This window comes from Wyeomyia smithii, chromosome 2 (genome assembly GCF_029784165.1).
Source record: "Wyeomyia smithii strain HCP4-BCI-WySm-NY-G18 chromosome 2, ASM2978416v1, whole genome shotgun sequence".
NCBI lineage: Eukaryota > Metazoa > Arthropoda > Insecta > Diptera > Culicidae > Wyeomyia > Wyeomyia smithii.
Window position 1 is genome coordinate 280,471,657 of NC_073695.1, and position 27,557 is coordinate 280,499,213.

Sequence of the window (27,557 nt, forward strand, 5' to 3'; positions counted from 1 at the left end):
GTGTGTCAAGTCAACCTTTTTTTATAAATTACATCGTCATAGACTCTCCGACACCGGATAATGCTGTGTCACAGATTCTATGACATGGTTCAGAAAAGCTGACACATTATAATCAACAATACAAGTTTTCTTGGGTTCTCTTCTTCCGTATTTACAACCTTCGCGACTGTTTGCAAATGTGTTGATTAAGGACGTTGCAATACCTCCGATACTTACTTAGAACCTGTGGTCCCCGTGGTTCTGTGGTTAGTGATGTCGGTCGGCTAGCTCCCCCACACGGTTGTGATATCGGGTTCGATTCCCGATCGAGTCGAGGATCTTTTCGAGCTGGAAATTTTCTCGATTTAGCACTGGGGCACGGTGTATCGTTGACTTATCCTACACATGCAAAATGTGCCAAAAACAATATCGATAACGAATTCTCTCAACTAATCTAGTTGATCGAGACCGCTATTAGCCCCAAGGCGCTAAGCGTGCGATATTGTATTACTTACTTAGAACTTACTTAGAACCGATTCTTTTACTCCCAAAGCCCGATATTTGGTGTCGATGCTTGACAGGCGATCCTTCACCAATATCGATACACTACCCTTAGTATCGAAACAATCGACAAACTCGACAAACATTTACTCTGTGGTCTTTCAACGCATATCCGGGCTGGCAAGGAGCACCAAAAAAATATTACTGTCATATCTATAATGAGAACCAAAAATTTAAATAATAATAGGAAAAATAAAGAAAACAGATAATTTTTCAATTCGTATTAATTTTTCAGTGTACACTAAAATCGATTTTTACGCAGGGGATATATGCCGCGTAAAAAGAAAACACGTAAATTCCGGAATCCGCGTACAAAAAAAACTTCGTAAACTCCAGAACCAGCGCAAAAAAGCCGCGTGAATAAATCGCTCACAGAGCGATCTTACTTTATTTTACTTGATATATTACGCGACGCGACTGATTGTCTGATAAGTGTTGTGATACCTATACGGATCGGAAAAAATGTATGTTTCGAGCATAATCGGCGAAGCATCTACAGAAGCTGTTTGTTTGTGCGGGCAAAAAATATGCAAAAACAGCCATATGAGTTTTATTTTAAATGAGCTGATATCGAACAGCGATACCTCGCAGTATCGACACTTTTCTCATGATTATATCGAAGTATCAGCGCTTGCTTTCGATACCATTGTCGATTCTAATTATCGATGCTAAATGATATCGCAACGTCCTTAGTGTTGATACAAATTTGACAACGGTCGAACAGATCTTACAAATAAGCTTACCGACGCTCTTCCACTTTGTTCAGACCGTGTCTAACCATTTACCAAAATAGAGAACATAGACTACTCAACCCTCAAAGTATACGTATCATGAGCGATCCGAAACTACTAAATCTACCGAATCACGACGTGACTAGAAAAGCTCCGCTGAACCATCGCAAAGCGCCACATATAATAATAAAGTTAATAGTATTAACTTACAGCTATTTGGATGGGGAAAATACGGTAACTCAACTCAACAAATCAGCTTGTATACGAGCTCAACGTGAAGGAAGACACCTAGTGTATTATTTGTAAATAAAAAATCCTGGTTACGCGTCTTAAAAGAATAGAAAGAATGGAATTCAATGAAAATCTCTTTTACTTTCACTGTTAAATGCTCTCCACGACCAGTTGGATCTTTTCAATCACCCTCGTATAGGAAGTAATTCCCATATGTCCTTGGAATAGAAAGTAATGAATATGTTGAAACTTACAGAGTACGATGAGCTGCATATCGACAAACACGGGCTCCCGGATACCATTGTCCGCATAGCACCGGTAAGTGCCACTATCCTGTCGGTTCACATTTTCTAGTAACAGCGTTGGTCCTTCAGCCAAACGGGATGTGTCGTGCAATGAGTCCTAACAGAAAATCCAAACATTATTCAACGTATTTTCTACTATAAGCTATTGTTACAGGGAAAAACTTTTCGACTAACCTTTCGGTTCCAGCTGATGCTCGGCACCGGATTGCCACTGGCCTTGCATTCGAGCGTCGCTGTGCCACCCTTCCGTACTGTCACATGACCAGTTTCCGGATTGGATCGTACCGAAGGTGGCACTAGAATTTCTACCGTATGCACAAGATCCCGGTTATCATGATCACCTACCTGACAGCTGTAATCGCCAGCATCTTGCGGGCGAACGTTTTTGATTTGCAGCGTGTATCCTTTAAGAAGTTTGAACCGCAAATCTCTCGTAATGATAAGGTTGGCAGCCGTTACCACAGCACTTCCTCGACGCCACAAAAGAATGTTACTACCTTTCGAAGGTCAAGTAGGTAAGCAATATATGGAAATGATTTAGTATTGAGATTAAATATATGTGTATTATATCCACTAATCGAAGTGGAGGCTGGAAGTCGGTCATTTTTGGCTTCAACACCGTTTGGCCTTAAAAGAGTCTTTCTCGATCCCTATCTTCAAAAGTGGTAAAAAATCAGATGTAAAAAACTATCGCGGAGTTCCTATAATATTGTGCATTTCTAAATTATTTGAGGCAACGTCAATCAATGTATCTTCTCAAAAGCCAAAAAACAAGGTTTCGTTTAGGGTCGTTCAACGACCATGAACTTGTTGATTTTTTTTTACAATTTCACGCAATGATTATAGTTACCTCGTTAAGTTGAAGCATTATATACTGATTTTTAGTAAGGAATTCAATAGAGTTAATATCCCATTCCTGCTTTTCAAATTATCTAAGATAAGGTTTAATCCGAGACTTTTGAAAAAGATTCAGTCATACTTGACTGGCAGAACACGAAAAGTAGGGTTCAAACGTAGCCTCAAAGGTCTCATCTAGGTCCACTACTATTTATATTATTTGTAAACGATGCAGAGCATATTTTATGCGAATAGAATGTTTCAACATACGCAGATGACATGAAACTTTTTCTTGAAATACGTGAAGTTGATAATTTTTACACATACAGAAACAGCCTGTTGTAGCTCAATGTGAAAAAATGTAATCCCACTTTTACCAGGAAACAAAGAATAATACATAGGGCAATAACTATAGACATAAACACAGGTACACTCGATTACAAATTTTCCTTCGTTGATCATTATAATAAGGAACTTGTTCTATCTCAGTAATCAAAGAACAAACTATGGCCAGAACGAATCTCTCTAAAGAAGATGCCATTTTATAACAAATATTGTAAAATAATCGATGTGACAATGATAAAGGCTACACTTAAAAAAATATTTTTTCCAAGTTTAGCCAGTTAAGAACAAGTTGTAAACAATATACATTTATGACAATGTTGGCGAACCAGCCTGTGGCTGAAAGCCACCTTAATAAAGTAATAAAAACATTTATTATTGACGACAAATAAAACCCAAAAAAACTAAATTTTCCATAAAAAGCGTCAATTATGGTTGTTGGGTTTCAATAGACTAGTCAAGTGAACATTACCTAACAACTACACCGTAGCGGTAGCAATTTTATGGCCTACACAGAACATATTCGGTGAGTCCTGATATGAGCAATGAAGCACAATCCAATAATCATGTACAATAATTATTTGAAACACAATCACCGTTATCATTAATGCCACTCCACTGGGTGACCAAAATATGCTAAATACAGTCCGTGTAAAATAAACACCATATTACACTGCCGACGTATGATTACACAAAGACAAATCAAAGCAAATAGGTCATTGCTGTTAATTGGTAGAATGGGTCGAGGTTCGAGGCTTTCACGAAAAACCAGAACATACCAGATAACCAAATTCATACATAATCTAACACATAATCGCTTTTTATTAGGGTAACGACCCCAGAACTCGCCCACTTTATCCGAGTACCCAAAATTCGCCCACCTATTGCTCTTATTGTTCGCAATATAGTGTCAACTCTTAGAACCGTGTTTAAACATAAAAAAGAAAAAGCTGAGATTGAAAACAAATTATTATTGGGCATAATTCAATAACAAACCCCGTAAATAATTAGTTGATTGGGTGGGCGAATTGTGGGGTCCTTACCCTAACTTACCACACATCGATGCACTCTGAACATGCAGTGCAGAAAATAATTGAGATAAACCGTTATTTATCTCGCACATTTTCGAATCAGTGCAAAATTTTTTCGTTCGGGTGTGTTAGCTACAGGATTTTATGTTTATTGTTTCGAATGATTATTATTTCTCTTTTTTTTCAACTTTATCAAAAAAGCTTTTCAGCATTTTGTGGTTTGCTTCTAAAAGTATCAAAAGGTATCATTTGAGAATGGTGCTGAAAAACTACATGTTTGTTTGGTTGAAATGATGTCTTGATAACATCTTGACATATAAGAAACACCTGTGTGAAATTTGAATCGGAAATGGTCGGTCTAGATCAGTGGTTCCCAACCTTTTTGGTTCCGCGGCTTGCTAAACACAAGAGCTCCTCGGCCCCCTATGCGAAGCTAAGAGAGCTTCGCGGCCCCCCAGAAGAATTTCAGATACAAGATTTACTATACGAGGCTGCGTTTTTCAGTCTCATATCATTCTGCAAGTCTAATTTGTATCACGTTTTAGTCCTAGTACGCAAAAGAGTTGGAAATCCGCCTTCACAGATTTAATTACTTGTCAAATTTGCCAAGAGCTTTGACCTTTTTATTTCGGAAAGACAATTCAGTTATCCTTCCTCACTGCATTTGCGGCAGCTTGTAGCGTCTCAGCGAAAGTCAAACCTCTTCCGGTTTTTTTGTTTATACGTTCGCTTTCCGAAATCCCAAACCATGAGAAAAATACGCGGCACGTATCCTCCGCGTAAAAAGCGACTTTAGTATAAATGATTTTGCTAAGCCGAGCACATGCTGTTTGCGCTTGGTTTTAGTTTGCATCACGAAATGCGCCGTTCCTGGAATTGCAAATACTTGGTTACTTGAATTCATTGATGATGTGCATAGGTCCAACTAGCCCCGCTAGTTTGTGACCAACTAGCTCCTCATGTATTCAATATGAAAATTACTTAATATATGAACAAACAAATTTTGGCGAAAATTTGCTTTACACAACTTGAAACTAACAAAAAGGACTGTATGAATTGAACTAGGTTCATTTCAATTTGGCTATCTTTGTTATCACCCATATTACACGATTTTTTTGATACGTAGATTAGAAGATATTCTCATTGACCAACTTACCCCGTAACCAACTAGCCCCGCTCTACCCTACAACAAAGTCTGTAGAATATTTCATTTCCTAACACATTAGCAAATGTGAAGCCATGCAGTTCATAAAACTTGCTTTCTTGATTTTTATTAGGGCAATTCTTTTTCTACAGCAGTATAAAAAGGTAATACAAAACAAACAAAACCATATAGTTAACTGCATATTTTCTTGCATTCTATAGGACGGTGTAGATACCTGCTTGCACAAATTCGATTGACCCCTTATTTTATAGCATTTGTATTCCACCCTTCTTCACTGTCTATCAATGTTTTACTGTCTCCTTCTGTGTTCGGATGTGTACTTTCAATCAACAATTAGTTTCACTACAACTGCTGTGTATAAACCGGTTCAGAAGAAAAATAGTACTTACATAACAAGAGACACAATTATGGGTGACTTCTTGCATTCAAGATCATTTAGTCTACAAAATCGTCAAAATCCATCAAAAAAGTTATTTTATTGTTGTGCTTTTTGTGCACCGCAGAATGTAACATTATTACAATCATGGATCACTTCATTTAATGTACCGAGCAAGACTATTATTTCTACTGACGTTTTGCAAATTCAAATCTTTTTAATAGTATAAATCAGGTTACAACTGGATTATAAAAATTACCACTTCTAATAAAAATTGTTCAGTTTCGTTATAATAGATTTTTATAAAAGTGACCCATAATTGTGGAGGCACTGTACCAATAATTGAGTTTTGTTTGAAAATCTAGCAAAAGTAACATCCAGAACAATCTCTCGATAGAAGGGAAACTCTTTGGTTACAAATTCTCGCTTTGTGATTGGATTGGAACTGACCCTTCAGAAGTGAACTTTTTTTACTCAGCCAGAGAAGCATAGCATGCATCAATCAAAACACACTCACCTAGGTTGTCCACATCGCACGGCAGCGTGATAGAATCGCCAATAACTGCCCGTATCGATTGAGCACGGGAAGTAAACTTTGGTTGAGTCAACGGCGGATTGTCAATCAAGTCAGAATCCGATAGTGAATCTGAGAATGAATGACCAAATGATGTACCTGAAAAGAGCATAAAATATTACTAGCAAAAATTTCAAGCTGATACACGGTTGCATTTCCAATATAGGAGTAAATAAAGGATAAATTAACGAACCGAAGAGAAACACTAATTCATGCTTCTTAAATAGAAGAAAACACGTTTTTGAGAGTTTTCAGACAACGATGTCCAAACTGTGATTGTTTTCTGGACGATAGTTTAGACCATAGAAGTAGTTCTTCAACGTGACGGGTCGGATGGTCCGTTAGTCAATGAGTCATTAGTTATGGTTATGGGCGGCGTCACCTTCCATGATGTCTGTGATTAGAAGCAAAGCCTTGGTGCTACATTTCGATACAAAACTTTAACCTTCTGTTTATTATACACACAATTCGCAGCCAACTGTTCAATGTACAAGACAATTGCAGGGCTAGCGCTGGGACCAACCGGAACTGCAACCAACAAACCATGAACAAGTGTTGCCAATTTTAAGCAAAATATTTTGTAGAGTTCATTTTTAAACCCAATTTTCTAATAATCATCAGTAAAATTTCCCTGCGGATAAAACTGAGCTTGACGCGGTTGGCAAACCAGAAAATTAACAGTGGTCACATTCACTTCTGAAAATGGGTTTATGAAAACATATTCTAAATGTTGAAAAATTCCAAGTGGAACAACGATACTTTTTGTCAACATTCGTTTTGATTGTGATAATGTATATTTTATTCTATTTTTTGGTATTTGTTGTCTTCAGCACAAAGAGATTAAAGGTTATCCACATTCCACGTGGACAGATTTGGGGGAAGGGGTCTGTGTAATGTCCACGGTCCATACAAATTTTTAAGAATTTATGAGACAGATGTCCACGGAGGGGGAGGGGGGCATTTAAAATCTGTTCCGTGGAATGTGGATGGCACCTTAATGGCGCCAAATAGCATGCAAACAAAATCTAGATTACTGTTGTTATAAACATAACACATCATTGTGAAGTGCTGTCACAATGTTAATTTATTAACCCATAGTCCCCGGTTAGCTCGATAACGTACATTTGGAAAGACAGGTTTAGACCGTAAAGCTTTGTGGTGTACAGGAACCTGTCAAATTTCCAACAACCTCTAAAAATCGGAATTCATGTTAATTTTTGTCCTGAATAAAGCACATTTCAAAATCTTTTTTATTTTATATAATCCTGTATCGATTTCTGTAAGCTAATGATTCATATCCAATTTTGGAACTTTCTTTTTTAACTTATTATAAACAGGGAATCAATCATTTTTATGTCATTTTGGATTTACACTGAGACAAACGCTGTTAGCATTACTATTGATAGTATCTGTGATAGTATTCAATGCTCACCGGCGCTAATAATATTTCAGTGTCACCCATTATAATTATTTTTAATTAAATAGACATTATTACAAAAGAGCAAGTCATGTTGTCAGTGTATCTTACACAAATATGAATCAAATCTGACCAGCTAAGCGATCGGGTTCCATATCAGATTTATGGAAACGAACGGAGCAAATGGGAGCATTCTAGTGAAAAGAGAAGCCAACATCAAACAGTATTGTCAATATTTGACTTCGCTTCAGTGCCATTGCATACCAACGATTTGTGATTCTGTTTCAACGCTAGAATAGCACCAACCGCACGAAGCGGAGAGCAATTCACCGTAGTGTTTGCTGTCGAACGCAAATTGTTTAGTTACGGTTTTGGCAGATTGATGGGAAGCATTTCTTTCCAATATGGCTTTTGACAACATGCATGACTTTTGCCGATACAGCCAAAGTTCTCACGGAATATATTTATTGCTAAGTTGTAAAATAACATTTAAGGTGTGGTTTGTATGCGAAAAATAGAATATTGCTTTAACACCATAACAATAATAGTTAACAATATTAGTTTGACTGTGACACTAATTTAATGTTCTCTCTAATTATAGTTTGTTTTTAACAATTAGTGATAGTCATAAACCAACAAAGCATACGTAAATGTTTCACTATAGTTATATATCACTATATTTTTCATATAAGGAATAAAATAAAAAAAATAGACATAAAAAAATAACGTGCTCTTCACAGAACATCAAAATTTCAAACCGTCAAACTAACTGAAGGAAACGGATCTTCTGTTTTTAAATATTTTTATTCAAATACCTGCAAATCAAAGAATAACTATGCAGATTATTAAAAGCATACCTGGGAATACAACATAAAAATATATACGTGATAAAGTTTAATATTTATTTCATTGAAACCGTCTAGACAGATATGAAACCGAAAAAAGGGTAGTGGGGTTGGAAAGAGTAAATAGTCGCTGATGAAATTGTGGGCGGAGAGGGCAGTATAGCTGAAGCATAGTCAGAATAGCAAGACGTGCAATATCAATTAATAAGCAGAGGCTTTCATAGGACGGAAAATGTTCAGAGTTTCTCTAGGGCAATAAACGGTAAATCCTTCTTATAAACTGCTTTTGAAATCTGAAAAAAGCTAGGTCATTTATGCATGCTTCCTTATAAGTACGACTTGAACAGGTCACTCGCGTTTTCGGTTGCTTGTGGATTGGTCTTTGACAGCCTATAGCTTCAAAATTTGTGTTTTTTCAATATTCTCCCTATTCTAATGTTTATAGCACTTTTCAATTCTGTTTTTTTTTTATATTGCCTTGAATGACAGGACGAAAAAAAAACACTCATCGCTACTAGAAAACCTAAATTAATCCACCTAGCGGTGAGACCCAGCCTTTCTCATTCGAACTTATTATTTGTTAAAATAGATTTAAACCAACACTTAAAATATACACCTTGATAATTTCTGCTGGATTTGTTATTCATTCTGAACAACAAATTTTTGGTTGCTAACAGCACAACTATACCTAACAATTAAAATATAACATTCGCACACATATGAACATACATTAACACATATATATGCAAATAACTTTGAATTCTTTCAAATCTATGATGCGATTTTGTTTTTGATCGATTTTGATATACTGAGTATAAATATTTAGTTTGTTACGTCAACTTTAGCCAGTAGATTGTTCCTTATATATTGATTTTAATGAACTTATCAGTGAAATGAAATTCTTAAACCCTCTCCCGCTCACGAGGTTTTTCATGATTTAAAAATACTTAAAGGGTTAATTTGGGCAAAATACTTCGTAGACTTTTTTAAATTACTGGAAAATGTTATATTTTGAAGTAAAAAGTTAAATTTGAAATGGTGCTCCAGAGCACCTATGAGCATACAAGGGACTTATTTCTAATGCACGAGAAAATTTTTTTTTGGCAAAATTTAACTATTCAAAGCAGTTATTTAAAAATTAATAAAAATAAAAGAGAAACAATGTAGTTTTCGAAAAAAAAAGACTACGTTTACGACCATTTGATTGATTTTTTATGATGGAAAATGAAAAAAAAAATCTCGCTTTCCATATGCAAAGACGAACATTACACTTCGAACACCAAAAGAGTGTAAAGTGATCACGATGATTGCGTTAGAAACATCTCTGCGCATCTCTAAATGCTGGCCAATATGATATTCCATCGTACCGGATATTTTTAGCCAGCATACGTTGTAAATCTTTGTCTACTGTATGCCCAGTGGTGCTCTGAGGCACCATTTTCAAATTTATGGGACGAGCGAATTAGAATGAAAAATGCTAATTCGGTGGATTGTCACACTTAATAGACTTAATAGATCTACGTAAAATTTATTTTTAATAGACTTAATAGATCTACGTAAAATTTATTTTTATTATGAAATCGATTGATTAATGTTATATAAAAACGGTTGTCAAAAACACACATTATTTTTTTGCCAAGTTAAAAGTGTATTAAAAATGCAACATTTTGTAGAAAAAAGAAGTCAAAACTAACTATTTTCTGCCAACATATGGTCAATACAATTCATGGTGCTCTAGAGTCACCATGAGCGGGAAAGGGTTAACGCAGTTGATATTACTGATCGTTTCTGATGGGCATCCAATTAATGGGCAAATACCAATCAATATGGGTTCTTTGAACTTGGATTATACCCAGCGGCTGGAATCCACTGACCACCCGGAATCCACTGATACCCGGAGGCCAGAAATCATCTTCAGACGCCTTTTTTAATTACTAGACAGTAGCTTCCGGTTTCTGGAAACCAGTCTAAAAGGGACAAATATTACGCAATGTGAGTTTTTCAGTACCCGGGAAGATGCTCAGAGGCCAGGAATTAACTTCATACTTCATTTCAAAATCCGAATTCGCGACTTCCGGATTCTGGAAAACATCCTTCAATTGCCAAATATAATCCAACAAAATTGGATTTTAGAATATTGATGTTGTATTTGGAGAAATAATTGGAGTTCTCTATCATAGTTTCTCTATCATAATGACTCCTAACTTCGAACTTTGATCAAAGCAGCTAGTTTTAAACAACCTTTGGGTTTTGATTCTTTGTAAGTTTGAGGAACAACCTGTTCGTTTGACACCTGTTTTCTTTCAATAAGTTGTGTAATCTCTGAGAGAATAGACTTTCAATATTTTCACAATTTAACACATAATGGTTAAAATAAAAGTCCGATTACACTGGTCAACACAAGTGCGGCTTTGAAGGTCAAACTAAGAAAAAATGAAAAATTATAGCTTTTCCTGTGAATTTTTTTTGTCTAGAGCAACTATGGTGAGCTTTAGAGCAGCATATTTTTCGATTTTGTCAAATAGTGTTGGGTACCAATAAACACAAATGATGTGGGTACCAATAAAGCAACTAAACCTTCGATTTAAAACTAGAGATGCACCGAATAGCACTATTCGGCCTTCGGCCGAAAACAGAATAATCTTTTTTTCGTTATTCGGTGAGACGAATATTCGGCTGAGTATTCGGCTGAACACATCGTTGATGGTATGATAACAAAATAACCAAATGGTTATTGTTGAAGTTTAAATTTCGCTTTTAACCTGTTCATGTGCGAAAATGATTGAAAATTGTTCGAGCTATTGCACAAGAAATAATTAATGTTGCGCATATTGAATGGAGCACGCTGATTGCACCTACTTCTGTTCTTATTTGACTTGTCAATTAAAAACAATGGTTTTTGAGGATTATGGTTCGTGAACATTGTTGCAAATTTTGTGTTACGACTACATTTTCAGTGCTTTTGCAAAGTATGCAGTGCATGCAATTCTATGAACAATGAACGAGAACTGAAGTGACTTTAGTTCGGAAAAAATATACTTCATCCAAACGGGACATGAACCGTTGCGTGGAGATTGCGGTCCATGTTCCGCCTGAATGTAGTAAATTCCTCTCTGAACCTGAGTCACATCCTCAGTTCTCGTTTACCCCCGTTTATAAAACTTTATGCACTGCGCTTTTATATTATTTTCTGATAATCATTGGCCACTTTTCGGCTTATCCGGCATATTCGGCCGAATTTCGGCGGGCAGAATATTCGGAAAAATCCAATTTTTGCTGATATTCGGCCCGAGTATTCGGCCGGCCGAATATTCGGTGCATCTCTATTTAAAACTAAGATTGTTGAAATCAGTCATGCCATCTTTTGCAAAATGAGTAAATTTAAAAAAGTTTTCTGAACACGTTTCTTTTCAAAACCTTTGAACTACATGTTCAATCATCATAAAATTCGTTATTTCGGGGTTTTGAAGACAGTCCGTTCATTCGATACCTATTTTATTCAAATCGGTTGTGTAGTTTCTGAGATAGTGGAGTTTCATAACTTTTACATTTTGATACATAACAGACAAAGTTACAGTCAGATTATAATAAAATTCAAAATGGTCTTATCAGGCAACTAGACCTTTTTTTAGCAACTTATTTTGTGAAAATCGGTCCATCCATCTCTGAAAAAAGTGAGTGAGTTCGAGCAGTCATAGAAACATGTTTCTTGTCATAGCCTGATTTCCCATTATTAAACATAACGGACAAAGTTAGTCCCATAACAATAAAATTCAATAGGGTCTTATGGGGCAACAAGACCTTCGTATGACACTAATTTTGTGAAAATCGGTCCTGCCATCTCTGAGAAAAGTGAGTGAGTTTAAACAGTCTTTGAAACACGTTTCTTTGAATAGCTTTTGAACTACATGTTCAATCATTATTCAATCATCAAACTATTTTACCAATGGTTCAAAAAACAAGCCCGATATTATGATACCATTATTTTAAAATCGGTTATGTAGTTTCTAAGATAATGAAGTTTTGTAATTTTCACATTTTGATACATAACCTCGAAACTAAAAATCCGATTACAATAAAATTCAGTAGAGTCTTATGGGACTACTAGACCTATCATTTGCAATTAATTCCATAGGAATCAGTCCAGCCATCTATGAAAAAATCGAGTGAAATTTGGAGAGCGTCACATACACACACACACACACACACAGACATACACATAGACACACACAGACACACGCACAAACACACACAGACTCACAAACAGACACACACACAGACACACACACACACAGACACACATACACAGGCATGCTCACAGACACACACACAGACACACACACATACAGACACAGACACAGACACACACAGACACACACAGACACACACACAGACATACACACAGACACACACACAGACACACACACAGCTCGTCGAACTAAGTCGACCCTTTGGAGCACTTTTATACCTTTGGTTTTTTCAGTGATTGCTATACCTTTCTAGGAGAAAAGCAAAAAAAAAGGTAGACGATTCTAGCCTTTGCAGAGAATGTGTGTTCAACATTTTGCCTGAGCACGAAACCGGTGAAGTTGAAATTTTTGATTATTAAGGGGTTATATCTACCAAAAAATGGTAACGCCAACCACGCTCGACGCCTGGGTGCGAATCCCACCGCCGACATAGGTGTCGATGGTTGTGAGGTGGCGTGATCCACTCACAACCAACCCAACTGGTCTAGATTCAATCCTAGCCGACACCGGGAGATTTTCTGAGGCGAAAAATCTCTGGAATCACGCCTTCCATCGCATGAGGAAGTAAAGCCGTTGGCGCCGGTCCGTTAATCAACGGGTCGTGAGTTAGGGTCCTGGGTGGAGTCGCCTCCCCGGGCGTCGGTGATTGGCACAATAACAGTGGCGGAACTAGACCGACGGTAAATAAGCGAGAATAAAAAAAAATCTACCAAAAAAAAAAATTTTCTTGTCATTTTTTTTATTGGCTTATATCATGCTAAAACTATCCTAAAATCAAAATCTATATCGCTCAAGTACTGATCTAAACTCAAAATTCGTTTAAATCTAATTTTACCGAACAACTTTCATGCTCCAAAAAAACCTTTTTCGTTTATTTTGGCGATGCTCGTTTTTGTTTTTAATTTCGAGGCTTTGTAAACTAGTAGAAGTTACCTATGATCGATATCATATTTCAAATTTTTAGTATAGAGGTCGCTGCATCAAGTTTCGACCGTTATAGCGTCTCTACAGTACGTGTTTACTCACAATTTCCATTTGTTTAGTAGATCAGCCGTTCTCGTTATGAACGTTCTGTTTGAGTTTTTTGTTACTTTTTAATTGTGAGTTATACTCAAAAGTACTTAAATATGAGTGACAAGTTTGAGTTTTGCGTGGGATCGGACGCCAACTCCGTCAAAGCCACTGAGCGTCGCATGTCTGGTACCGTAGATAGGTGATAGCGTAGGCACAGCTTTAGATCAGATAAAATAAAACGAAGAAGAGGAAGATAAAGCCCAGAAAGGACAACTTTACGGCACAGAGGTAGCTGACTGAAGGTAAAAAAAATGTTAAGAACTTTACTGTTACGATTCTTAAGATTTATAACAATTTGAAACTTTCAACGCGTTTTCTCAAAACCATGTTTTCAAAATCGGCGAGCAGCAGAACTGAAAAAGTTTACATCCGATTGACTCAAAAATTTTAACTGTAGCTTCTTCATTAGATTATCAAGTGAAGTACACACGATTCTAGCGATTGATTAACAGCAACTAAAGTTATAAATAATCAAAATCGATTTTTTTTTGTCGAAACAGAATTTTTTTTTTCAAACCGTTGCCATTTCGCGAAGAAAAATTCTAAAAATATTATCATGTGTACTTCACTAGCGACACTTATGTAGATAATGAAAAAGTATTTGTTTTGGTTATAAATGGAGTTGGGCACGACTTCTACTGCTCGCCGCGGAACAACTTTTGAAAAAAGCGGTTCACGGCAATCGCTGCACAGCCGCCATTTTGTAACAAAAATAGCAATAAAAATATTTTTTCTATTCTGCAAGAGTTGCTCAATCCAATGATATATTACTTATATACCTTATATCTCAAATGGTCGGCGTGCGACCAGACCGAACCAAGCGCCATAAACATTATTTCGAGTAATCGGCGATCAAAGTTTACTCACCCCGTATGCTTCCTGCATGCTGCTGCAGAGAAATTTTGTTACAATGCCATTATAAACTATTCAAATGATTTTGTTTTTTCATGAAAGATAGATTATCAATTTTAACATCCACTAGTGTTAAAAACTCAATTTTCAAAAAAATGGCGCTTGGTTCGGTCTGGTCGCACGCCGACCAAATGTCCTGTAAAAAAATTCATGAAAAAAGCCTTGTTTCTGTGAGCATTTGGTAGATATAACCTCTTAAGTAAAACAAAACAATTTTGGTTATTGTGATAAGTATTTCTTCTGATTTTGATATTTTTAAAAGAGAATTTTCAGCGTTTGTTGCTGATGTCAGAGTTAAGGAAAAATATTTAAAGCCGGATACTACGGGTAACATTGGAACTTTAAATACTTAACAAGCTAGAATATTTTATGATAGTTTAATGTTGCGTATCGTCTCTATAGTGTCTCAATACTTTTGATTTGATTTTCAGCGAGCAAATTGTCAAATTTGTAAACAAAACAAAATATCTATATCTTTATAAACGTGGTATTAGATGTAATTTTCAATCCACAGAAAATAGTGGAAAACCCGTGAAACTTCTGTGTTTGCGACGGTAAAGTGTTTATTCACTCTTCCATATTTATGATCTAGTGCAAATTCAGCAGCTTTCAACATTTAAATAAAATTGTCAAATTTGTAAAGAAAATAAAAAATTATTCAATGTGATTTTCATTGCACAGAAAATAGTGGAAAACCCGTGAAACATCCGTGTTTTTGTGCGTTTTCGACGGTAAAATGTTTATTTAGTCTTTCATCTATCTAGTGGAAAGCTGCAATCGTTTATGTAGTGGAACTCCAGCCTTCTATCGATTATCTAGTATAAATCAAGCAGTTTTAAACGTTTCAATGAGTAGGTACAACAGTTTGAAAATAAAATACGCTTGAGTAGGGAAAAATACTCATGTGCATTATCGGTTGCGCACTAACAGGTGCCTACAAAATACACCAGCAAGATAAACCGACAGTCATTGACCACTCGGCAGTTGAAACACGCTATAGAAGCAGTGAAGTCGTGGGAAGTTGAATTACTCGGTTCCAAAAACTAGACTGAGCCGCCTGACAAGACCAAATGTATCACAACATTTAATGATATTCCATTTTCTCATTTAATGACAAATTGATTGTAATTCTCAATTGACCACTCGACCACTAATAAATTATTTTTTTGTTATATTCAATTATTAAACAATATTTCGTTGCAATATTTTAGAGTATATTTTTGCATTGCCAACATTCACATTCCAACCCCTTCTAATAAAAATTTAGTAAGTAAATATTACAATTAAAACTAAGAGTGCCCGTTTTTTGCTGAATTGATCATAGAAGTACCCAGGTCCTCACCCCCAGGTAACGTTCGATATGACTCCCCCCCCCTGAAGTTACGTAACGCTGGACAGCCTGACCCCCCACCGAAAATCTCAATTTCGAGCAAACATCACAGTTACGTAACTGTCTCTACTACCCCCCCCCCCTCCCCCCTACGTAACAATAAGTAACGCAGACTAAACCCCCCCCCCCCCTTCATGCTTTGCGTAATTTGTGTACGACGCCTAAATACCGCTACTTATTCGCGGAAACAATGCAGGATCAAAATTGCGAGACGGAAACAGTGAGCGAACGGGAATTTTTTTAGTGAATTATTATTTATTATATTTTTTTCTGTTGCTGCTCAACCTTTCGCCAAAACCCCTAGTCCCTGGTCGTACCTCTGGAGACTGTTTGGGGTACACTTCCCAAGAGGCTTTTTATTAAACACCATGCTTCTCCACCACCTATCAACATCTCCATCTCCAAGCACAGTGCATGTTCAACCTAAACATAAACAAAAGATATCGAAATCGAGATATATGACGAACACTACACAGCTCATTTCCTTGCTTACACTTTCTTGCATGGGCATTGTAGGGCAAGAGTTTCGCAACGGTAACAAATCACAATGAGGTGAACTACTGATACTAATAAAAGGTTATACTAAGTAGGTCGAACGTTTCTACTTTACTTGAAGCTCGCTCGATGCTTATGACGTGACCGATTACGAATTACGTGCTGAGTGGGAACACATTCTTTATGAACTGTTTTAAGTTATATGAAATACATAAAATATTATGATATGAACTGCCATTCTAAATTTTCTCGTACTTGCCAAGTGCCATTCCTTCAAAGCTGCAGCTAATTCAAAAAATCGCTGGTTTTTCTTTCGAATGTCGACATTCTTTTTTTTCTTCATACAATCCGACATTCATTTGATAAACTAAATTATATAGAGAATACTTGATGCCAAACAGAAAAAGGTTGGTACGCCAGCGATAGTATGTATTGTTAATATTATTTCGTCCCGCAATCTAACAGCACATTTAATGCAAGCGGAAGGGTTTTCAATTTTCATTGTCCGCACGCGAGCGTTTCAAACAGATTTTCCTATTCAATTCTGTTGAGAAGTGGTAAGTATAATATTTATCAAGGGTAAGAATGAATAACGAAAGAATTTACTGAAAGGTCCAGGGTGGTTAAGTGGCATTATAATGAATACATGGTATTCATGGTTGGTAAAAAAGGTTCATCCAGGAGCTTCATTATAATTCATCCGTGGCAACAGACTATAATATTACTTCCGAGGCATGATAGTGGTATTCCTGCGGAAACGTCGATGCGATGTGGTTCTTATCTTCTTTTTTCATTCTTGCTTATTTTCCGTCGGTCTATTTCTGCTACTGTTGTTGTGCCAATCACCGACGCCCGGGGAGGCGACACCCAGGACTCTAACTTACGACCAGTTGATTAACGGACCGGCGCCAACGGCTTAACTTCCTCATGCGATGGAAGGAGTGATCCCAGAGATTTTTCGCCTCAGAAAATCTCCCGGTGTCGGCTAGGATTGAGTCTAGACCAGTTGGGTTGGTTGTGAGTGGATCACGCCACCCCACAACCATCGACACCGATGTCGGTGTTGGGATTCGAACCCAGTGCGTCGAGCATGGTTGGCGGAGACGTTACCAACTAGGCTAGGCCCCTCACCTTGGTTGTTATCTTCTTCTCATCTTCTTGTTCTTAATAAATAAAAATCATTTTGTGTCCGTAGAAAAGAGTATCACACGAAATAGAATCCACGGATTTGAAAAATTCGTTAAACGAAATTGTTGCCTCATTAGAGATAGTTGAGAACAATTGTTCAATACACGATCGATGTAAAGCGCTGCTGATCAACCGTCACCTGCAAGAAATCGTTTTCCTTCCCTTTTATAATACCCTACTGACTCAAAATATCCCTCTTCAACTTCACACTACCGAAGCGACCTATATTTGCTGGTCAACGAAAAAACAGAACATTGCCGTCTGATGCATATAATCGGTTGGGCCAACGATCCTAACTATCAGCACTGCACGGTAGGCATGGAATCGATTCAACACAAATTCCCTGAGTGCACCCGAGTAACTGAAGCGTGGGCGTATATACAACGGAGAATGGCGACGATGTTGGGAGGGTGGTATAGGCCGTCCTTCGATGATTTACTGCGCCCAACTCTGGAAAACTTACCGGTGACCACAAGAAACGAAATTTTAGAAGCTTTAGCTAAATACATCAACTTTATTAATACTGTTGATAATAGAATCGATGTAAGCGAACTAGAATTCATAGTAAATTCAACTATTCAATTGTTTTGCAAGATTTGAAGTAATATTTACAAACAAGGGTAAATAAACCATATTTCATAAAAAAATCAGTTAAAAAAAGATAGCACAACAATATAGTTTTGAAAATTCGAAAGGTTGTTGCTGTGGCTGAGTATATAAGTAAAACTATCATACACAATTTAAAAAAATACTCAATTTTGTGAATTAGTTATAACATCGATTGGCAAACCATTCAACATTGCCCTGGAAGGTGTCATTAGAAGAGCGAGGATTAACACGAGTGGCACGATATTCCAAAAGTTGGTTCAACTGTTTGGTTTCTAAGATAATGAACTTTCGTAATTTTTACATTTTGATAAATAACATGCAAACTTAAAATCCGATTACAATAGAATTGAATATGGTTTTATGGGGCAACTGGACCTTTCATTTGAGAATAATTTTATAAAAAACTATCCAGCCATCTCTGAGATAATCGAGTGAGATTGAAAAGTTTCACATACACACATACACACACACACTCACACACACACACACACACACACACACACACACACACACACACACACACACACATACAGAAAATGCTCAGTCCGTCGAACTGAGTCGAGTAATATGCACCATGCGATATCGACATTGTGGCTTGGACCTTTGTGAAGATGGCGGATACGTACATCGGACTAAAGGCGGAAGCAAAACAGATTGGACTGGTCATCAATGCATCGAAGCGGACCTAATGAAATGGGTAGACGAGTTCGTGTATCTGGGCTCACTGGTAACTGCCGACAACGATACCAGTAGAGAAATTTAACGGCGCATTATGGCAGGAAATCGTGCATACTTTGGTCTCCAGAGGACGCTCCGATCGAGTAGAATTCGTCGCCGCACCAAGTTAACCATCAGGGACGAGACGGAGAAGTGCACATGGTGCATATTACTCGACTCAGTTCGACGGACTGAGCATTTTCTGTATGTGTGTGTGTGTGTGTGTATGTGTGTATGTTAAACTTTTCAATCTCACTCGATTTTCTCAGAGATGGCTGGATAGTTTTTCATAAAATTATTCTCAAATGAAAGGTCCAGTTGCCCCATAAAACCATATTCAATTCTATTGTAATCGGATTTTAAGTTTGCATGTTATTTATCAAAATTTAAAAATTACGAAAGTTCATTATCTTAGAAACTAAACAACCGATTTTAAAAAAGTTGGTTTTAAATGAACGGGCTACTACTATGAACGGGGAAAGAAACGTGTTTTGAAGATTTTTTAATTTCATTCTTGTTTCTCAGAGAAGGCTGGATTGATTTTCATAAAATCAGTGTCAAATGAAAGTTCTAGTTGCCCCATAAGACCCTATTGATTTGTTTTGCAATCGCACTATAACTTGGCCTGTAATGCTCAAAAACGTGAAATCCAGCTATGAAAACATATCTGAAGACTACTTAAACTCACTCACATTTCTCAGAGATGGCTAGACCGATTTCCACAAAAGTGTTAGTGTTAAATGAAAGGTCTAGCTGCCTCATAACACCCTGTTGAATTTTACTGTAATCGGATTCTACCTTCGTCTGTAATGTTTCAAAATGTGAAAATCACGAAACTTCATTATCTTAGAAACTACACAACCGATTTGAACAATACTTGATATCAGATGAACGTGCTAGTTAAGGGTTAACTGATAAATTATAATGGTTGAACACGTAGTTCACAAGGTGTGAAAAGAAAGTCATATTTGAAATAGAAAAAAATTATCCTACTATGCATAATCGAATCTCAAATGATATTTTATCGAATGATAAATAATCGAGTCTATACATAATCGAGTTCAAACTAAATATGAGCACAGTGACGTTTCGATTATACCACGATAAAAAAAATCGCGTCATATATTTGAAACATATTTATTTCATGTTATTTGCATGTGTTAATGTATGTTCATATGTGTTTGAATGCTATGTTTCAAATGTTCGGTATAGTTTCACTGTTGGCTACCAAGAATTTGTTATTTGGGTGTGAAATAAATCAGGCAAATTTAATCAAGGTGTCTTTTTTCTGAAAATTGAAATATTCGTGTGAATCTATTTTAACAAATAATAAGTTCAAGTGAGAAAGGCCTGGTCTAACCGCTAGGTAGATTAATTTAGGTTTTGCCTTTCTTTTAGAAAGGTATAGCAATCACTGGCAAAACCGGAAGTATAAAAATGTTCCAAAGGGCCGAATGGCATATATCACTCGACTCAGTTCGACGAGCTGAGCATTTTCTGTATATATATATGTGTGTGTGTATGTGTAACTTTTTATTCACACTCACTCATCTCAGAGATGGCTGGAGCGATTGTCATGAAATTAATTGCAAATGATAAGTCTTGTTGGCCCATAAGACCCTATTTAATTATATTGTAATTGAACTTTTAGTTTGGAGGTTATGTATCAAAATGTAAAATTCATGACACATCATTATCTCAGAAACTACACAACTGATTTGAACAAAATTGGTTCCAAATGAACGGGCTATCTAAAATACCCTTAACTTTTGAATTTTAAAAATATGGAACTTTGTGGTTCAAAAGTTATGAAAAGAAACGTGTTCTGAAGACTTTTCAATCTCACTCATGTTTCTCAGAAATGACTGAAAAAATTTCCACAAAATCAGTGTCAAATGTAAGATCTAGTTGCCCCATAAGACCCTATTGATTTGTTTTGCAATCGGACTATTACTTTGCCTGTTATTTTTAAAAATGTGAAATCCAGCTATGAAAAGGAACGTATTCCGAAGACTACTGGAACCCACTCACTTTTCACAGCGATGGCTGACCCAATTTCCATAAAATTAGTGTCAAATGAAAAGTCTAGCTGCCTCATAACACCTTATTGAATTTTAATGTAATCGGACTGTAACTTCGTCTGTAATGTATCGAAATGTGAAAATCACGAAACTTCATTATCTCAGAAACTACACAACCGATTTGAACAACATTGATATAAGATGAACGGGCTAGTTAACTGATGAATCATGATTGAACACGTTTGGCTGCCCTATCGTTCCCATTTCATTAGAATATAATCGAACTTGAGCAACCGTTATGTATTAAATTGTTAAAACAACGAAAGTCTATTATCTCATAGATTGCAAGACTTATATGAACATAACTAGTGTCATACGAACGAGTCATCTCACAAACTTACAAATAACAAACTTCATAACAATTTGATATGTGGTTCAAAAGTTATTGAAAGAAAAGAAATTCAAAGACTATTTAAAACTATACCTGCTTTGATCAATACATGAGGTCTCAACATAATTTAAATGTGGTATCGGAATATTTGAACGTTCCGGATATCGCTCGTAAATAAATTGTTCGAAATTAAGTCACTATTTCTTTAGCACTAACATTATGTCAAATTTCATATTTTATACTTTAATTACAACATCAATATTTTAGAACCCAAAGAGTGAATATACATTTATTGGATTGAAGCGTTCATGTAAATCTATTTTTACAAATAATAAGTTTGTATGAGAAAGGCTGGGTCTTACCACTAGTCGGATTAATTTAGGTTTTCCATAATTGACAATTGAAACATTTCTGTTTCTGAAATTAGAAAGATATGTTTTTTTTTTGTATTCTTGTGGCATTGCTATATTTTAAAAATGCCAGTGCTCTAATATTCTATCCGATCGATTTCCCGACTTTGGCAATATTTCTTTGTATAGTTAGGGCCTTAAGGGGTAACATCTACCAAATGCTCAAAAAAAAACAAGGCTTTTTTCACGATTTTTTTTAAAGGACATTGGAGATGTAAGGTATATAAATAATATATCATTGGATTAAGCAACTCGTGGAGAATAGAAAAAAAATCATTGCTATTTTTTTTACAAAATGGCGGCTGTACAGCGATTGCCGTGAACCGCTTTTTTTTAAAGTTCTTACGCGGCGAGCAGTAGAAGTCGTGCCCAACGCTACCTATAACCAAAACAAATTTTTTACATTATCTACATAAGTGTCGCTAGTGAAGTACACATGATAATATTTTTAGAATTTTTCTTCGCAAAATGGCGACGGATTGAAGAAAAAAATTCATTTTCGACAAAAAAAATCGAATTGTTTATAACTTTTGTTGTTGTTAATCAATTGCAAAAATCGTGTGTACTTCACTAGAGCTACAGTTGAAATTTCAAGTCAATCGAATGCAAACTTTTTTAAGTTCTACTGCTCGCCGATTTTGAAAACATGGTTGAGAAAAATGCGTTTAAAATTCCAAAATACTATAAATCTTAAGAATCGCAATCATAAAGCCCCTTAATATTTTTTTTACCTTTAGTCAGCTATACATGCGCCGTAAAGTTGTCATTTCTGGGTTTTATTTTCCTCTACTTTCTTTTTGTTATCTGATGTAAGGCTGCGCCTAGCCTCTTTCGCGATATCAGACATGCGATGCTCAGTGACTTTAACGCGGTTGGCGTCCGATCTCACGCAAAACTCAAACTTGTCACTCACATTTAAGCACTGTCGAATATAACTCACTGTTAAAACGTACAGAAAAACTCAAACAAAGAACGTACACAACGAAAATGGCTGATCGACTAAACAACAACAACGACTAAACAAAGGGAAATTGTGAGTAAACACGTGCTGTAGAGACGCTATAACGGTCGAAACTTGATGCAGCGACATTTATACTTCAAATTTGAATCACTATAACGATCATAGGTAACTTATGTTAGTTTACAAAACCTCGAAATAAAAAGAAAAACGAGCACCGCCAAAATAAACCAAAAAATGGTATTTTGAGCATAAAAGTTGTTTGGTAAAAATTGGTTTAAATGAATTTTGAGTATAGATCAGTACTTGGCCGATGTAGATTTTGATTCTACGATAGTTTTAGCATAATTTAAGCCAATAAAAAAATCACAAGAAATTTTTTTTTGGTAGATATTACCTTTTAACTCGAAACGCGAAGTTTAGTTCGCGTTTTTGACCGCAGAGATGGCGTTGCAATGCTAACTTCTTTCTTTCACACACTAGTGCTTTGCGGTTTTAGACAAAGTTGTACATCTCTCAGTAGGTTTCGAGGTACTGCTGGTCTATTCGTCGTAGACAACAGCACAGCTATACCGAACTTTTTAAACTTAATATTCACAAAAATACAAACATACATTGACACACACATGAAAATAAAATTTAATTAACATGTTTCAAATTTTCAGATATATCACGCCCATAATTTTTATTTTGATAGAAAATTACACCATCATAATTTCTGCAGGATTTATTTTTTTCTCTAAATAACAAATTTTTGTTAGCCAACAGCAAAACTATACCAATCATTTGAAACTTAACATTCACACAATTACGAACATATATACACTAAGGTGGGCAATCGTTATATGAAAAAAAACGAAACTTGGTAGCACAAGGCCAGAACCAAGTATTTTTGGTTCCATTTGGGGCCCCAAACAATCCTAAGTTTATCGGAAGTCGATTGGTTTTGTCTCCGCTTGACGCATTGCATTTCAAATTTGCATGGAGATTTGTATGGGAAAACCCACTCTTTTGCATTTTCCTCTCTAGAGAGCTCAGAAAGGCCTAAACCATACGTTTCACAACTTCAAAATATAGGTTTTTTGATGCTTAACAACTTTGCGAAAGACACTAAAAAGTTAGGATGTTCCTAAAAAATGATATAGCCGTTCAAAGTTGAGTATGTCGAATCAAATGCTGAAATCATTTTTTTTGCCAACACTGCTAATGGCCGACGATAGGCAGATTTATTTCTGAAGTAATATCTGAAACACGTTGTAGATCCTATCTACGCTCAGAAAATTGACCTTAATCTGTTTGCTTAATCCAGCTGAGTGGCTATAGCATTTTTTTAGGTCATCCTAGCTCTTTAGTGTCTTCGGCAAAGTCGTAAGGCATCTAAAATACTATACTTTCACGTAGTGTAGTGCATTAACAATGCATTGCTGAGCTCTCAAAACCAATTGACCTCCGGTAAGTGTAGGATTGTTCGGGGCCCCAAATGGAAATCAGACCGACATGTCTAAAAGTCTAAACGTACCTTAACAGTCTCTCCCGAGTCAAGACTCGAACAGATGACGACTGGCTTGTTAGACATCGTTCCTTGAGACCAACTGGAATCGAAATGTTACTGTTCTCACATATGCAAAGCAAAGCCTTGGTGTAACATTCCGATTCGGAACTCGACCTTCTGTTTATTATACAGAGATTGCTTATGTCAATCTTAGTCAGTACTTCTCAAATAATATATAATTGAATTTTGTTCTTTTTAAATGTATTTAAATGATCTTATATATGAGTATGGAATTCCTTGACGCAGTTTATATGATTGCCTTCGTTGCTGAGGCACATCCGCACAATGTCCAAATACCTTTCCATATGGGTTTTTGAAACCAGAGGTGGCATTGTGCAGCTCGATTCGAACGATTTTCGCTATTTTCGAGTACGTCACATATTGCCAGTTTTGCTTTAAGCTCAAAAGGAGCTGTCATTGTCATTTGTCCTTCGGCTCATTTAACCCGCAAAGTCGAAAAATTACGAAAAACGAAACATAACGTCTACCAGCGATCATTTAGTTTTGTTTGAGTTACTCGAAACGAAATGCGCAATGTCACCCCAGGATGTTATCTAGAGGCCAGAATCCGACCTCAAACATCATTTTCAATCCATATAACTACTTTTTAATCACTGAATACATCCTAATATGGCCAAATATTGCCTAATCCGTGTATTTCGATGCGAAGATGACTACATTCAGTTTCTGAACAACAGCCTAAAGTGACCAAATATCATCTAATATGAGTATTTATGGATGTGGATAATACACGTAGGCCAGAAATCAACTTCAGGCGCCTTTTAAAATTTCTAGATAGTAGCTTCCTGTTTCTAGAAAACAGCCTAAAAGAGTCAAACATTTCCCCGTGTGTGTTTTCAGGAACCGGGAAGATGCTCGGAGGCCGGGAATTAACACCATATTTCATTTTGAAACTCGATTTGCGACTTTCGTTTTTTGGAAAACATCCATAAATTACCAAATACAATCTAATGTAGATATGTCCACTCTTTAGGTCCTATACTATTGATGTTGCATTTCAAGTTATAATTAAGCAAAATATATTAAGTTTGACGTAATATTTGTGCTAGAAAAATAAAAAAATGGTGGAAATGATTATTTATTTCGAACACTTTAATCCCGAGCGACGCCGTGAACGTTCAAATAGTACAACTTCAAATTTAAACGATATTGAGGCCACATATTTTGATCAAAGCAGCATATTCGTTTGGTTTCGTTACTTTACATAACTTTCAAACTACATATCCAGTTGTCACGAAATTTATTGCTTGGCAGCTTGTGACAACCCGTTCGTATGACACTAGTTTTGTTAAAAACACTCATGAAATCTGTGAGATAGTAGACTTTTGATGTTATCACAATTTTATACCTTCATAACAATCGAAGTAAAAGTCCAATTGTAATCAAATGAAATAGAAAACTATAGGGCAACTAGACCTTTCATTTGACAATAAGATTGTTGAAATTAGTCCAATCCAAACGAGTGAATTTGAACAGTTGTCGGAACACGTTTCTTCTCATAACTTTTGAACCACATGTTCAATCATTCCAAAATTCATGAGTGAAAGGCAGCAAAATTGAAAGAAGAAACGTTATTTTTTATACAACACAGAAATGATAGGTGCTTATAAATGCTTTGAAGTAACCTCAAACATTTCAACAGAAAAATTGTAATGTCGTTACATTTTTTCTTATAAAGTTTCATTTGAAATTAGTTCAGTTCACAACTTCGGGAGTTTTGATCTTTCATACGAGTATTCAACTTATCTTTCCTGTGCGGATGTCAACACCCCTCCCGTATGTCATTATGAGCAGCAATAGACATTAGTCTTAGTTAGTAGAGAGCAGAACAGAGCGAGACGAAGCCATTCCTACTGCACTAATTTTCGCTAAAAGCATTTGCTTTGTGCGTTCACTCATAGCTGACGGATGTTTCAACCACCGTCGAAAGCGATTCTTAATGGCGTGGTGCAATTTTCATGCCTTTTGAAGTAGAATACTTCTCTCAGGAAGTTCGGCTACATAGGGATGTGAAATGAAAATCTGAAACCGAAAAAAGTGAAAAATATGTCCAATTTCAAATGCTAATAAACCGATTAGTATTCGATGGATTTCCTTCGTTCTTGCAGCAATAGATTGGAAAATCTTCTAAGATTCTTCCCAAAATAAGATAATTGTAATTTTATTATTCACACTATTGTACTATTGAAAATAGTCAAGCCTTGTCAAAACGAAAATTTCGACCCCTGATTGGTCGTTATATGCTTGCTTCCAAGCACGGTCGACAGAATCATATACCTTGCAATTGAAAACATGCTATTTGGCCTATATAAGAGCCTGTTTCAGCCGGAGCCGCTCATAATAGTTCTGAACAGCGACGACAGCAGTCCTCCCTTAGCAGCGTATAGCGGCCACAACTGTGGCATAGCGTAGCATCAGACAGCGACAACAGCAGTCGTCCTTCCTCAGCAGCAGCACTAGCCCTGTGGTTGGTCACCACGTCTCAGGAGCAGCGCGGTTTTTCTCAGCGTGTGTCGCCAGACAGCCATTATTCCCCCCGTGTTGGGGCAGCATAATGATTGCCATCAGGAAATCCAGTTTCGGAAATCAAAATGCCTTTTTGAAGGCAAATAAACAAGTCATTGAAAGTTAATAATTTTTGTCAACGCAAGCAAGCATTCTGTGTTGCATCCTAGCAATTTAAATTTGTCGCACCCGTTTAATTTACTGAATGTGAAATAGCTTCCACAGTGCATGTTGTCCGTGTATCTTATTTCCCCCAATGTTAGGGCAGCTCAAAGGTTGTAATTAGCAACCGATTTTGAACCACACCATGCTTTTTTCAAGGCAAATAAAAAATAATTGAAGGTTAATAATTTTCTGGCATCAACACAAGCAGACATTCTGTGCGGGATGCAATCAAATTCTGTTGTAGTTGTCTAATTTTTACTTTCACTTTATTTAGTAAACCCCCCACTGTAGGGGCAGCGCAAAGGCTGCGATCAGCATAACCGACATTGAATAATAAATTGCCCTGTTAGTACGCATTCACAAAAGCAGTTAGTCCGACTATGCAGAGCTTATATGAAGTCGATTCAATCAATCAGCGTAAACAGAATTTCGTCGTCTCCCAGCTGCCAAGTTGCAACATGATGCAACACGCAACAGCGAGCAAACGAAATCGCTTGATGTTACA

The 27,557-nt window shown here is 36.5% G+C and overlaps 1 protein-coding gene across 9 annotated transcripts in view; it reads right to left on the minus strand.

Moving 5' to 3' along the window:
- Positions 1 to 27,557, minus strand: part of LOC129719465 (limbic system-associated membrane protein-like) — a 71,182-nt gene that overhangs the window by 23,962 nt on the left and 19,663 nt on the right. For all 9 annotated transcript variants that reach the window (XM_055670804.1, XM_055670803.1, XM_055670802.1 and 6 more), the window contains 3 exons: positions 6,076 to 6,231; positions 1,982 to 2,304; positions 1,757 to 1,904 (listed from right to left, as the gene is read on the minus strand). In XM_055670804.1, the coding sequence (XP_055526779.1) occupies positions 1,757 to 1,904; positions 1,982 to 2,304; positions 6,076 to 6,231 (627 nt within the window). The remainder of the gene's footprint in view (positions 1 to 1,756; positions 1,905 to 1,981; positions 2,305 to 6,075; positions 6,232 to 27,557) is intronic.